Source organism: Crinia signifera, chromosome 6 (assembly GCF_055691185.1).
Source record: "Crinia signifera chromosome 6, ASM5569118v1, whole genome shotgun sequence".
In the NCBI taxonomy this organism is placed as follows: Eukaryota; Metazoa; Chordata; class Amphibia; order Anura; family Myobatrachidae; genus Crinia; species Crinia signifera.
In genome coordinates, this window is record NC_139222.1 from 283,668,425 (window position 1) to 283,682,593 (window position 14,169).

Here is a 14,169-nt window from a genome sequence, read left to right on the forward strand (position 1 = left end):
GAACGCTAGGTTTGCCATATGTTATTTTCTTTTATTTAGGCTCCATTGTACCCTTGCAGACTCGCTACGCTCACCACAGGTTACTATTCCCAATAGAAGTGGACATTAGCCCAGTGCATGATGTGAGAGGTCTCATTGGTGAAGGGGATATAAGCGCTACCATAACAAACCCTAGAGTGTGGGGTAGAGAACAGAGTGTGAACTCCACTGGAACAAGAACAGATGGGAGTTTTTCCACATTCTAGATCTTTAGGTTGTATAGAGTCCGATGTCCCAGGCTGACAGGAGAAAAGGTCAATAAGATAAAATAACGCCTTTCTTTTTTATAAAGAAAGGATCCTTCAAGTCAGTTTGTTAAATAAAAAACAACATTTATTGGCACAGCGAAGGTGGACCCTTCGTTATAGATACACATCATATTATTGCATTGTACCCTGTAACATGGGATGGAACAATTGACCACATATATATATACAGTGACAGCCTCGTTATTGACAAAAGCTTTCCTCCAGCAGACGAGAGGTTAAGTAAACGATCCAGTGTGAACCCCCAGAGCCCTGTAATACAGATTGACACCACGACAACGTACAGACACCTTCCAGTAGATATTGCTTTGTTATCACAACAAAAATAGTGCATTGTTCCCATTTAGGTGTAGGTGCATGGGGTCTCAGCAGAACAACCCCCATACAGCAAGGAGAGTCTACTGCAGCTGGTTACATTTTGGTTTTTGCGATTCTAAACTCAAGCGGCATCTGGGTCCCCCATTACGTGACTGTCCTATGTACTTATTACATACAGACCCCGGAGCAGGGGCAATGAGAAATGACATCACAGAAGTAAAGAAGGTCTCTGTAACAAACAATAATTTCCAGTGTAGGGATAGGCCGTCTTACGTATATAGGATCATGCCCCAAGCCGTTTCCAGTGTATCGGTGACCGGACGTTTCAAGTGAGTCCGCTAGTGTATTGCGGTCAGTCCACACACCAGACGGAAGTGTTACACTCCTGCCGTCGGCCATAGGAATTCTATAAATATAATAGTCTCACTGCCCCAATGTGCAATACAGCTTGTTGTATTGAGCCCTACAGGAAATACATCACTACCCCCCAAAGAGACAATACTGGAGGGGGGGGGGCAGTGCCCTCCATCCACATCAGGGCAAGACTGGCAGCACCTACCACGTAACACTCACACCTCTATACTGGCACATGCAGTATTTGATGCTGATCTACCAGTCACCGTACATGTAATGTGCCACATGTAATCGCTACTCTGGCACCGACCAATACCCTGGGTCCAGGATTGGCCGAGTCCTCACGCAATATTTTGAACGGGTACAGCAGATACCCCGACTATAGCCGAAGGAACATTGTACAGAATTACACAGAACTTAAAGGACTACAATGGTCATTTTCCCGAGGTTGTAAACAGCAGACTCCAAGTTTTGGACCTTGTAGACTGTAAAGTCATTAAAGCGTTGGATGAACTTGCACGTCGGTAGTCCGCGGAATGGTGCGATGCCGTTGTATTGCACATTAGAAAAACAATTGCATTCACAGTTTGTAAGCCGACCCCGTATCAGCAGGAGGAAGTGGCAGTGATCGGACTGAGTTTTAACTGGTGGACCGGAGACCTGAGCGGGACAGGCGTCAAGACCGAAGTCGGGAAAGAGAAGCAGGAGCCCTCGAAGCGCTGCCCAAGGTTCATCTCCTCTGCAAAGAACGACATTGAGTCCCGCTTGCAAGACAGCACGGGGGCACTTGGTTTGGAAGCAAAGATCTCCGACTCGTAGTGTAGGAGCTGACCCATGAAGCTGAAGTTGGGCGATATAAGGCTGCGGCGTTGCTTGATGTACTCAAACGCTTCCTCCAGGCGGAAACTCTTGGTCTTCATGAGGTACGCCATGCATATGGTGGGGGAGCGGGAGATGCCAGCCTCACAGTGTACCAGGACCCTTCCTCCGGCCCGTCTCACCGTATCTGCACAAGACAATACACAACGTAAGTACAGGGACAGGATCATTCGCATTCATCCAGATACACAAGTCTTGTGCACTGCAGATGAGGCAGATGTAATGTGCAGAGTGTTAGATTTAGTTGGGGTTTGTGCAAACTTTGCAGTGTACAAATAAAGCAGCCATTATTTATTGTGACGTCAGCGTCAGCCCAGATGTGGCTGTAATCGCAGGGGTGGCCATCGGTGCCTTTGCCATCAATGACAAAAGTGCAACTGGCCATCAATAGTGTAAAACTATTCAACGGGTGACTATCGATAGTTTTATATATCAATAGTCCTCTATTATGTTTGAGTGATTGGCCTGTGGGCCAATCAAATCATGTGGACGGGGCTTGGTGGGTGTAGCGCTAATAAATATATATTCTAAAAAATAAAAAACACAGCAGAACATCGGTTTTGCTGCGCCATCTATGTAAGGAAATAATCTGGTTCTCCCCATCGATGGCAAAAGTATTCAACATCGGCCATAAACCATCGATGCTTTAGATAGTGAGCCCGTTACAAAGTATTTTGGACATATTCACACGGGTACGAACGGATGTGCACCTGTACATATCCATTCGCAAGTCTACCCAAATCTAACTCTGCACATTACATCTGCCCCAACTGCAGTGCAGCATGGTTTCGTCCAGTTGTATTTTTTTGCTTTGTCAACATGGTCTTGATATACAACTCTACTTGGGAAACTATTTATCTGCACAGAATCTGAGTTGGATACTGAAATAAGGCTCATTACCAGGAGACCTCAGCTGTACCGGCCATACACACCTGCCAAGAACAAAGACCCCTAATCTCCAGAGGAAAGTGCATCAGTAATTACAGGGCCCTGAAAGGCTGGGCAATCGCATGACCATTAGCAGCTTTTATTGCCCAGTAAACCATTGTTCTGTCACCAGAAGCTGCTGCCGTTACTGACTACCTAGGACAAATGGTCTACGGCTGCAGTTCCTGTCATTACAGAGCCATTCCTGTTTATTTACCCTTCTGAAGAATTCTTCAGGGGTCTGAGAACAGCCAGCTCAAGAGTTTAATTGACGGGTGGGTTTAAGGTTAACGGTTGTAAAAGTGTTCAATCCCCTGAGCAGCTGTGTCTCAGTGCCACTTATACACCAAGTAGTAAAACACACATTCTTCCGTAACCCCACTTTAACCTCAGGCATTCCCTTGACCTTTACTGCCAAGTATTCAAGGAGGGACTGCTGGCCCAGGTCATGTTAAGGGTAAAGCTACATGGGGCAATTAACTCCTTAAAATTCTCTGATTGGGTTCTCAGAAACAGTATTCTCAGCTGGAGAGTGGATCAGCAAGTGTTGCTTACAGGGACTGGATCGTACTCCTGTGAGGTCAACTACATATTAAGCCAAACACTGTACAATAGCCGCACTAGCAGACCAGACCGATTGTGTAAATGATTATCATTGTGTGTACGGTACAGAGCGATGGTCATTTACAGTATTCAGAAAATAAAAAAAAATAAAAATATTTGATCCAAGTTTTTGGGTTTGGTTAGACGCTGGGTAATATAGATCATTGTTCCCAGATGAAGGAGTGGGGCTCTGGGAAGGAACGACATCTGATGATGGCGCTTGTTGTAGTCAACTCCCAAAGTCTTACATTTGTGGAGTTTAAATGAATATCAAGGGGCAGTAATTGAGTCACCAACTGAACGGGCCAGTTGCTGAAAAAATTGCGGGAACCAGAGTTTTTGTATGTATGCCAAGCCCCATTCAGCTTAACGAATAGGTCCCATAGAGCCAAAAGTGCCCATGAGACCACTATTTCTACAGATTGTGAGCTTGCTCCGCTCTGTCCGGAACCAACATCCACTTCCCACATTAGAAATGAAGTCAGGTCGGCAAGTAGGCACTTACCGATAAACTCTATGGCCTCCTGGAAGTGGCTGCTGATGTCCGTGTTGTGGTTATCCTCCACCGGAATCCACTTGTACTTGTATTGGTCTTTGCTAAAGTCCGAGCACTTCCGGGAGACGTTGAGTAAGGCGCTGATGCTAAGGTTGGCCAGGAATTCGCATTTGGAAGCATGGTAGGCACTGCCGAGGTACAGGAACGGAAGGATCTCAACAGGACTTCCCTGGAAGACAAGTTGCAGAGAACGGTTTAATGATAAAAGGTCACAACACCCACAGGGAGTTAAAAAAATGAAATAATTTCAATTGGAATAATAGCAAGTGGCGTATGAGACCCCATGAGTAATATTCCCCGTAATTATGATGAAACGGTTTCCAAATATAGGATGTTCTGCAACATTTGTGCTTTCTGGCTCAACACCCTAGAATTATAAGTCAATGACTCATATTCAGCCCACAGACATCCCGTTGTCAGGACCACATACTGGGAAAAGCGATGAATACATCACATCGCTTCCTGCCCCCAGGTAAACAGACGTGGCCTTTTATCAGCAGGAGAGTCAGATATGACCAGAAATAAGAGTCATTAACGCCTCAGCAGAATGTTGAGGATTCTCGGTAACAGCACACAATGACTGAGTGACCACGCAGTGACCAAGTGGCCGTGACCACAATGACTGAGGACCACTGCGGATGGTACTTTCCAAGTCTCGGGGGACACAATTGTCTTAAGGGCGGCGCCATGTTTTCTCCACCGCAAATAATTTTCTATGTTCAGCAGAAATATTGAGACATTCACTGAATGAGTTTAGTCCTCATTGTATCAGGAATCCCAGAGACCACCAACTTTAACAATTCCATAGGAATGGATGGGTCACACACGGCCCTAGGTATTACGCTCTATTTGAGGTGAGCACATTACGGATGTAATGGAGAGAACATGAAATACGAGTTTAGCTAGGAGATTTGGGCATCAATAATGGATCGGTAATGTAATCCAGAGGGCGGCCAGGTAATTATAGGGCTTTTACGTGTACTGGGATATAGGGGACAGGAGACGAGTCAGATCATTTTCTGCTTGAGGTCATCTCATGTTTCCGAGTCCATCTCTTCAGGAGCGTCCGGCCTGCCTGACGTCTCGCAGGAAGCGGAGACCGCTTTATTGATCCCCCCGGATGCATGCCTATTAGCCACCCGTATCCTGCTAATGGACCAGGGCTTAGCAGGAGGCAAAGCCACACCACTTAACCCTTTAACTGCTGCTATTCACCCCCCCCCATTATTCTAAAAGGGGACTGCGGTCTGGCTTTACCTACCAGACAGTGCACATGACATACAGCGCTTTATGCCTATGGCTACATTTTATGGAGGAGTGGGATCTTGAGATCCCTCTCCTGCAGCCTAAAGCACTTTGTAGACTGACGTGGAATGCTCGGCTTACCTGATCGTATGACGGCTTGTGGAAGGATGGCAACCGGTCACTGATCAAGAGATTCTGGTCATTTTCGTTTTCTTCCTGAGACAGCGTTTTCTGATCAACGCAGCATTCCGGATATTCCGCGTGGAACGACTCGTACCCCCCTAGGGAGACAGAAGCACAAGCGTTTCCGTTAATGATGCAATGCACCTACAGTACATGTAAACATTAGGGAAATGTTTTACTATTCCCAGAGGCACGATGTGCCGACAGGCTGTCCTCGCAGGACTTGTACGCTTACACAATGATTATTAGCAGCAGATTAGCATAAGGAGATGATGATTTTAATAATCAGCGATTACTGTGCGAGGAGCTGCTGGGTGTTGGTGACATGGTTGGTGCTCACATCCTGTTTGGTGGTAGTGCTAGAGGCAAATGACTGCGGCAGCCCAGGTTATTCCTGCCACAGAGCAAACTGTCCTTATGTCTGGCACTAATCAGAGAGCTCAGGGGGATAAGTGTCTGCAGGCAGAGAATAGGAGGTGATTAGCAGCTACCTCCTGTACTGGGGGATACAGGAAGGTAAATAAGGACAGGGGGAGGAGATCTCAGGAGGGGGGATGCAATTCATGCTTTACTTTCAAAAGGAAAAGCCTAAATCGGGTGTCCAATAATAAAGTGGGTTGTTAAGAATTTCAAATGGATCAAGCCCCCATTCATTGCAGCAGGAATAATAAAAATGTGTGATAGATACACACAAAAATAAATAGATAGATACACACAAATAAATAAATATTGAGAGAGAGACACACACACACACACACACACACAGTGTTAAACTACTGTTGCCACAATACACATCGAAAGAACACTCAGATAAAGATTAGCCACCAAGTCCCCAGATAAGACCAGGAGCCATCCTAATCAGTCAGACCCCCACTGCAGGGACCACCAGCACCATCTCCCTTCACATTTACATCACACTTCAGACATTTACATTCTTGATGTAACAAGCAGGGAAGACAGATCCCACTGACCTGCACATAACCCCCTGTAACAGCCCTCACCCCCAGGGGGGTCATTGTTTTACTACCCCTATTAACAAGATGACCCCCCCCCCCCCCCCTGTACAGACAGCCCCCAGCTGAGGGGGGCACAGGACATAACAGCTGTATAATGGGAGAGATGATTTAATTAACGACAGTCACGTCTTCCTGCAGTGTTGGGACCTCTCACTCAGCTGCTAAAAACAGGACTATAGGAAGCCATTTCCTGTACACCCTTCCCAGACCGAACACCCTCTATGTCCCCAATACCATACACACACACACATATACATATACATATACACACATACACACACATATACACACACACACACACACACAGCTCTCCCAGATACCGGACATGGGTGTAGTACATCACTCCCCAGTACCGCATATACAGTATATGTATATTACCCCCCAAACTGTACATATATGTATATTACAACACTGAAGCACATCTCCCTGGTTCTGTTCACCTCTTCCTATTATAGTACATTTGTGTATATTACAGGAATTACGTATATCTCCCTGGTACCTCACATCTATTTATTACAGCCATCCCTAGTACCATACATACATAAATACGTGTATATTACAGGGCTAATGCATATCTCCCTGGTACCTCACATCTATTTGTTACAGCCATCCCTAGTACCATACATACATACATACATACATACATACGTGTATATTACAGGGCTCATGCATATCTCCCTGGTGCTGTACACCTCTATATTACAGCCATCCCTAGTACCATACATACATGTATATTACAGGGATAATGCATATCTCCCTGGTGCTGTACATCTGTATTACAGCCATCCCTAGTACCATACATACATACATACATACATACATACATACATGTATATTACAGGGATAATAATGCATATCTCCCTGGTACTGTACTCCTCTGCAATACAGCCATCCCTAGTACCATCCATACATACATACATATTACAGGGCTAATGCATATCTCCCTAGCACTGTACACCTCTGTATTACAGCCATCCCTAGTACCATACATATGTGTATATTACAGGGCTAATGCATATCTCCCTGGTGCTGTACACCTCAGTATTACAGCCATCCCTAGTACCATACATACATGTATATTACAGGGCTAATGTATATCTCCCTGGTACTGTACTCCTCTGTATTATTACAGCCATCCCTAGTACCATACATACATGTATATTACAGGGCTAATGTATATCTCCCTGGTGCTGTACACCTCTGTATTACAGCCATCCCTAGTACCATACATACATGTATATTACAGGGATAATGCATATCTCCCTGGTGCTGTACACCTCTGTATTACAGCCATCCCTAGTACCATACATACATGTATATTACAGGGATAATGTATATCTCCCTGGTGCTGCACACCTCTATATTACAGCCATCCCTAGTACCATACATACATGTATATTACAGGGCTAATGTATATCTCCCTGGTGCTGCACACCTCTATATTACAGCCATCCCTAGTACCATACATACATGTATATTACAGGGATAATGTATATCTCCCTGGTGCTGTACACCTCCGTATTACAGCCATCCCTAGTACCATACATACGTGTATATTACAGGGATAATGCATATCTCCCTGGTGCTGTACACCTCTGTATTACAACCATTCCTAGTACCATACATACAGGGCTCATGCATATCTCCCTGGTGCTGTACACCTCCGTATTACAGCCATCCCTAGTACCATACATACGTGTATATTACAGGGATAATGCCTATCTCCCTGGTGCTGTACACCTCTGTATTACAACCATTCCTAGTACCATACATACAGGGCTCATGCATATCTCCCTGGTGCTGTACACCTCCGTATTACAGCCATCCCTAGTACCATACATACGTGTATATTACAGGGATAATGTATATCTCCCTGGTGCTGTACACCTCCGTATTACAGCCATCCCTAGTACCATACATACATGTATATTACAGGGATAATGCATATCTCCCTGGTGCTGTACATCTGTATTACAGCCATCCCTAGTACCATACATACATGTATATTACAGGGCTAATGCATATCTCCCTGGTACTGTACTCCTCTGTATTACAGCCATCCCCAGTACCATACATATATACATACATGTATTACAGGGCTAATGTATATCTCCCTGGTACTGTACACCTCTGTATTACAGCCATCCCTAGTACCATACATACGTGTACATTACAGGGCTAATGTATATCTCCCTGGTACTGTACTCCTCTGTATTACAGCCATCCCTAGTACCATACATACATTTATATTACAGGGATAATGCCTATCTCCCTGGCACTGTACACCTCCGTATTACAGCCATCCCTAGTACCATACATACATGTATATTACAGGGCTAATGCATATCTCCCTGGCACTGTACTCCTCTGTATTACAGCCATCCCTAGTACCATACATACATGTATATTACAGGGCTAATGCATATCTCCCTGGTACTGTACCTCTGTATTACAGCCATCCCTAGTACCATACATACGTGTATATTACAGGGCTAATGTATATCTCCCTGGTACTGTACACCTCTGTATTACAGCCATCCCTCGTACCATACATACATTTATATTACAGGGCTAATGTATATCTCCCTGGTTCTGTACACCTCTGTATTACAGCCATCCCTAGTACCATACATACGTGTATATTACAGGGCTAATGTATATCTCCCTGGTTCTGTACACCTCCGTATTACAGCCATCCCTAGTACCATACATACATGTATATTACAGGGCTAATGCATATCTCCCTGGCACTGTACTCCTCTGTATTACAGCCGTCCCTAGTACCATACATACATGTATATTACAGGGCTAATGTATATCTCCCTGGTGCTGTACACCTCTGTATTACAGCCATCCCTCGTACCATACATACATTTATATTACAGGGATAATGCCTATCTCCCTGGCACTGTACACCTCCGTATTACAGCCATCCCTAGTACCATACATACATGTATATTACAGGGATAATGTATATCTCCCTGGTGCTGTACACCTCTGTATTACAGCCATCCCTCGTACCATACATACATTTATATTACAGGGATAATGCCTATCTCCCTGGCACTGTACACCTCCGTATTACAGCCATCCCTAGTACCATACATACGTGTATATTACAGGGCTAATGTATATCTCCCTGGTACTGTACACCTCTGTATTACAGCCATCCCTAGTACCATACATACATACATGTATATTACAGGGATAATGCCCATCTCCCTGGCACTGTACATCTTAGATATTACAGATATTAGTATTAATTCCTTATTTAGATGGCACCATAAGGGATCCACAGCGCCCAATTACAGAGTACATAAATAAGGAAAACAGGGACTATTAAATGAATACAATCAACAGCAATGATGGTTTATGTAAAAGACTGTAAAGCCCATGAGGGTAGAGGGCCCTGCTCGTGAGAGCTTACATTCTATCGGATATCCTGCCATAATCAGCATTTGTACCTAATCAGGAAGGACACTATAAACCACACAGTAATCTCCAGGCTGCTGTACTAGATCCTCTCATGACAACTACAAGGGTGTGTATTATACACACTGTACAGAAAATCCAAACACAGTATACGCTGTATATAAGCATCTAGGGACAAACTATTCTGTGCTCCCAGTACGGCAACAAATAACTTCATACAATACATGACAGCCCCCAGTACATCCTGTCATATAGGGGAGCGCAGGCCTGCTATGGGGGTATAGAAACTTGTGTTCATATGTAATTGGTGTATTCAGATAGATAGGAGGGTCTAAGACAGTCACCCCGCAGGAAACAGACCCAGGGACCCCCAGGCAGTATATAATTGTGGGTATACATACAGATGTATACAGATAGGGCTGGGGGTCTCAGACACTCACCCCGCAGGAAGCAGACCAGGGGACCCCCAGGCAGTATATAATAGTGGGTATACATTGAGATATATACAGGTATATATAGGACTGTGGGGTCTCCGACACTCACCCCGCAGGAAGCAGACCAGGGGACCCCCAGGCAGTATATAATAGTGGGTATACATTGAGATATATACAGGTATATATAGGACTGTGGGGTCTCAGACACTCACCCCGCAGGAAGCAGACCCGGGGACCCCCAGGCAGTATATAATTGTGGGTATACATACAGATGTACAGTATATAGGACTGGGGGTCTCAGACACTCAACCCGCAGGAAGTAAAACCTGGGGACCCCCAGGCAATATATAATGGGTGTATGCATACAGGGGTATATATATATATATATATATATATATATATATATATATATATATATATATATATATATATATATATATATATATATATATATATATATATATATATATATATGACTGTGGGGTCTCAGACACTCACCCCGCAGGAAGCAGTATATAATAGTGGGTATACATAGAGATATATACAGGTATATATAGGACTGTGGGGTCTCAGACACTCACCCCGCAGGAAGCAGACCCGGGGTATAGTGGGTATACAAAGAGATATATACAGGTATATAGGACTGTGGGGTCTCAGACACTCACCCCGCAGGAAGCAGACACAGGGACCCCCAGGCAGTATATAATAGTGGGTATACATAGAGATATATACAGGTATATATAGGACTGTGGGGTCTCAGACACTCACCCCGCAGGAAGCAGACCCGGGGACCCCCAGGCAGGCCGGTCAGGGTGTTCAGCACCACCTGGGTTGGACTCTCCTTCTTCAGCTTCTGCCATCTCTGGCTCCGCTCGTCCAGCACCACCACCACGGATACTTGGCCGTCCCTGAGCCGGCAGCGGGCCCCCTCCTCCGGCACCACGAAGTGCAGCGGAGCGGCTCCCCCCTGCGCCCGGCGCAGCAGCACGGAGTTGAGGAGCACGTTGATGGAGCCGCGCACGCTGGAGGAGCTGAAGGGAAGGTAAGGGCGGCAGTCCAGGAGCAGGCAGCGGGCACAGTCCTTCCTGAGGAGCCGGCGCAGCCGCCCGCTGTCTATGGAGGTCACCTTCATGTCAGCACCGGTGCGCGATACGCTACACTTCCGCCTCGGGGATCCCGCAGCCGCCGTTTATATGCCATAGGCCCGCCCGCCGGTGACGTCACTGCCCATATATGGAGAGTGACGCCACTCCATTCACAGAACGCTGATCGATACCTGGCTCCGCCCCCTACGAGAGCTCCGAGACTTCCCCGGCCGCGGGGAGGGAGGACAGTGCGTTCGGCCGCCGGCAGAGGGAGCCGGGGAGGCGGAGAGAAGGACGCTGGTTCCTCCACAGCCCCGTAACCACGGCAACAGCAGCCCCCTCCATCCATTCACACCGTGCTGTGCTGCCGGGGTCACTGTGCCCCTGCTCCCACTGCCTGTGTCACCTACCTGTCACCGGCCTATAATCTCCTTACTGTATATAACCTTTATATCTCCTAGCTGTCTGTGTATATACACTATTGTTTAAAAGTTTGGGGTCACTTAGAAAGGGATGCAGTCATTTGGTCTACAGCATGATGGTAGACAGTCATTAGGTTGACATGGGAAAAGGTTGAAAGGTCATTAGTTCAACATGTCGTTAGTTTGACAGGTCATTAGTTTGACAGTGTCTAGGTCGACAGTCAAAAGGTCGACATGGGGGTTTTCAGAGTTTTTTGAGCCGACAGGCAGTATTTCATGCCCTACCATCCACTACGGCGTGGTGGGAGAATAAAAAAGTGTGCCGAGCGTAGCGAGGCACCGTGCCCGACGCACAGCAAGCGATTCGAGGGGATGCGGTGCACTTTAAATTGTGTCCATGTTGACTGTGTTGACATTCAGGTATAAAAACTGTGAAAAAAACCATGTTGACCTTTTGACTGTCGACCTAGACATTGTTGAACTAACGACCTGTCGAACTAACGACCCGTCAACCTAGAGCCATGTCGACCTTTTTCCATGTTGACCTAGACCCATGTAGACTTTTTCCCTTGTCGACCTAATGGTGTCGACCTAATGACTGTCGACCATCATGCTGTAGACCAAATGATCCCAACCCCTTAGAAATGTCCTTATTTTTAAAGGGAAAGCACTTTTTTTTTTTTTTTTTAATTAAATTAAGATAACATTAAATTACACCCTATACATTGTTAATGGGGTAAATGAGTATACTAGCAGCAATTATCTGGTTTTTAAAAGAATATCCACATAGGTGTATAGAGGCATTTCCAGCAACCATCACTCTAATGGTACATTGTGTTTGCTAATCGCAAAGTAGTAGTAGACTAATGGATGATAAGAAAACCCTTGTGAAATTATAGCAAACAGGAAAAAGGAACAAGTGACCAGCGCTGTTAGTAGATACTCAATCAAGGTTATCTTTCTTGGAGTTTATTTCTATTCTCCATAATGAATTCTTCCGGGTGCTAGTAAGTAATAAACTCACAATTTAATTCACTCAGGCGTGCCCGTAGCAATTTCTTTGCATATCCCTCACACAAGCAGAGAAGTCGACATGCAGAACAAATGACACGGAGTTGACTTACATGAAAATTCAACCTCGCGTGCACATCAGGGTTTCTTTGCTTTAGTAAGATCACTGCGGACGTCCAGGAACAGGTAACAGGGTGTATTTATTCACAGGTTCACAAATCCACAGCATCCAACATAAACGAAACAAAGACAATCAGGATCCAGGTAACGACAGTGCAGGTGGGCGCAATGCCGGCGGCTTCCTCCTCGCTGTTCGATTAGCTGCAGACAAACCGAGACGGAGGTTCAGAGGTTGCTTGTGGTGCCGCACAGCTCCGTTCCACTGCTCCTGCCAAGTGGGGTGAGCGGGGTGAGCGGCTTTATCAACGCGTTTCGGATATTTCACGATATCCTTTTTCAAGATCTGCCGCCATATTCACAGGGGGCTGTTTTTATCGCACACCTGTGTTGGTCACGTGGTTCTAGTCAGCCAATAGTTTGAGACCTGTGTCCGGCTATTTACTGCTGGTTACATTCTAACTATATACGCTGAAATAAAATACTAAATAGTATACATTTTATACTAAATATTGCACACAATGACACACTTTTAAAATGAGTATTAAAATATGGAGAAATACGTTATACACGAAAAATACAAAAATACAAAAAATACAAAAAGCGTATAAATTGATGCATATAAAATTTCTAAAAATATACAGATATAAAAATATAAAAATTCATATAAGAAAATTGCATATACAAAATAGAAAATATTGCACATATTTGAAATAGCAGCATGTTTATTGCACATCGACTAACTATCAACTCATTAATAGCCGGACATTAGAGGGGAAAAAGAAGGTGGGAGACACCACTTGTTACCCATAACAAAAAGAAAAACCTCTCTAGAAAATTAAACACCAAAAATTTTGTTCCTTATACCCCCCCAAAAAGGAGGGAAAATAGAAACGTTCAGGTCATTAAAAATAAAAGCGTACAGAGAAATAATCGTAACACTCCAAATCACAACCAATTTAAGTCCTATCCCAAATTTAAAAACTATAGGGAGACCCCCCAACCTTCATGGAGAGAAAGAAGACACAATAGTGATTATGAACCCGCACAAACCCATATAAACTCAGATGAGTACGAAGAAGACCAATGGTTTGACCCACCTGAAATTAAAACCCATAGAAAACAATGGCGGAATAAGGATACAAATAGAGAATATTTTTTAGAGAAGCGCCCCCAAAGAAATTACAATACGTAAAACACCATACCACTAAAAGAGGTAGGAGAGCAGGTCGTAAATTAGGGATGTCTAAAAATAAAAGAAAAAGACTTAATAGACAAAAGT

The 14,169-nt window shown here is 44.8% G+C and overlaps 1 protein-coding gene across 1 annotated transcript; it reads right to left on the reverse strand.

Moving 5' to 3' along the window:
* Window positions 1-350: 350 nt before the first annotated feature.
* Window positions 351-11,432, reverse strand: DUSP5 (dual specificity phosphatase 5). Its single transcript, XM_083149843.1, has 4 exons — window positions 11,021-11,432; window positions 5,329-5,468; window positions 3,892-4,111; window positions 351-1,983 (listed from the first exon to the last, which is right to left on the reverse strand). Exons 1-4 carry the CDS (start codon window positions 11,382-11,384, stop codon window positions 1,583-1,585), a joined length of 1,125 nt encoding a protein of 374 aa, XP_083005969.1. The 5' UTR covers window positions 11,385-11,432; the 3' UTR covers window positions 351-1,582.
* Window positions 11,433-14,169: the final 2,737 nt, after the last annotated feature.

Coding starts and splice junctions, on each gene's coding strand:
- DUSP5 (XM_083149843.1), bottom strand. CDS start 11,384: ATGAAGGTGACCTCCATAGACAGCGGGCGGCTGCGCCGGCTCCTCAGG. Junction 5,469..11,020: donor CCGGGTCTGCTTCCTGCGGG/GTGAGTGTCTGA, acceptor CTGTCTCCCTAG/GGGGGTACGAGTCGTTCCAC. Junction 1,984..3,891: donor GGAGGCCATAGAGTTTATCG/GTAAGTGCCTAC, acceptor TGTCTTGTGCAG/ATACGGTGAGACGGGCCGGA.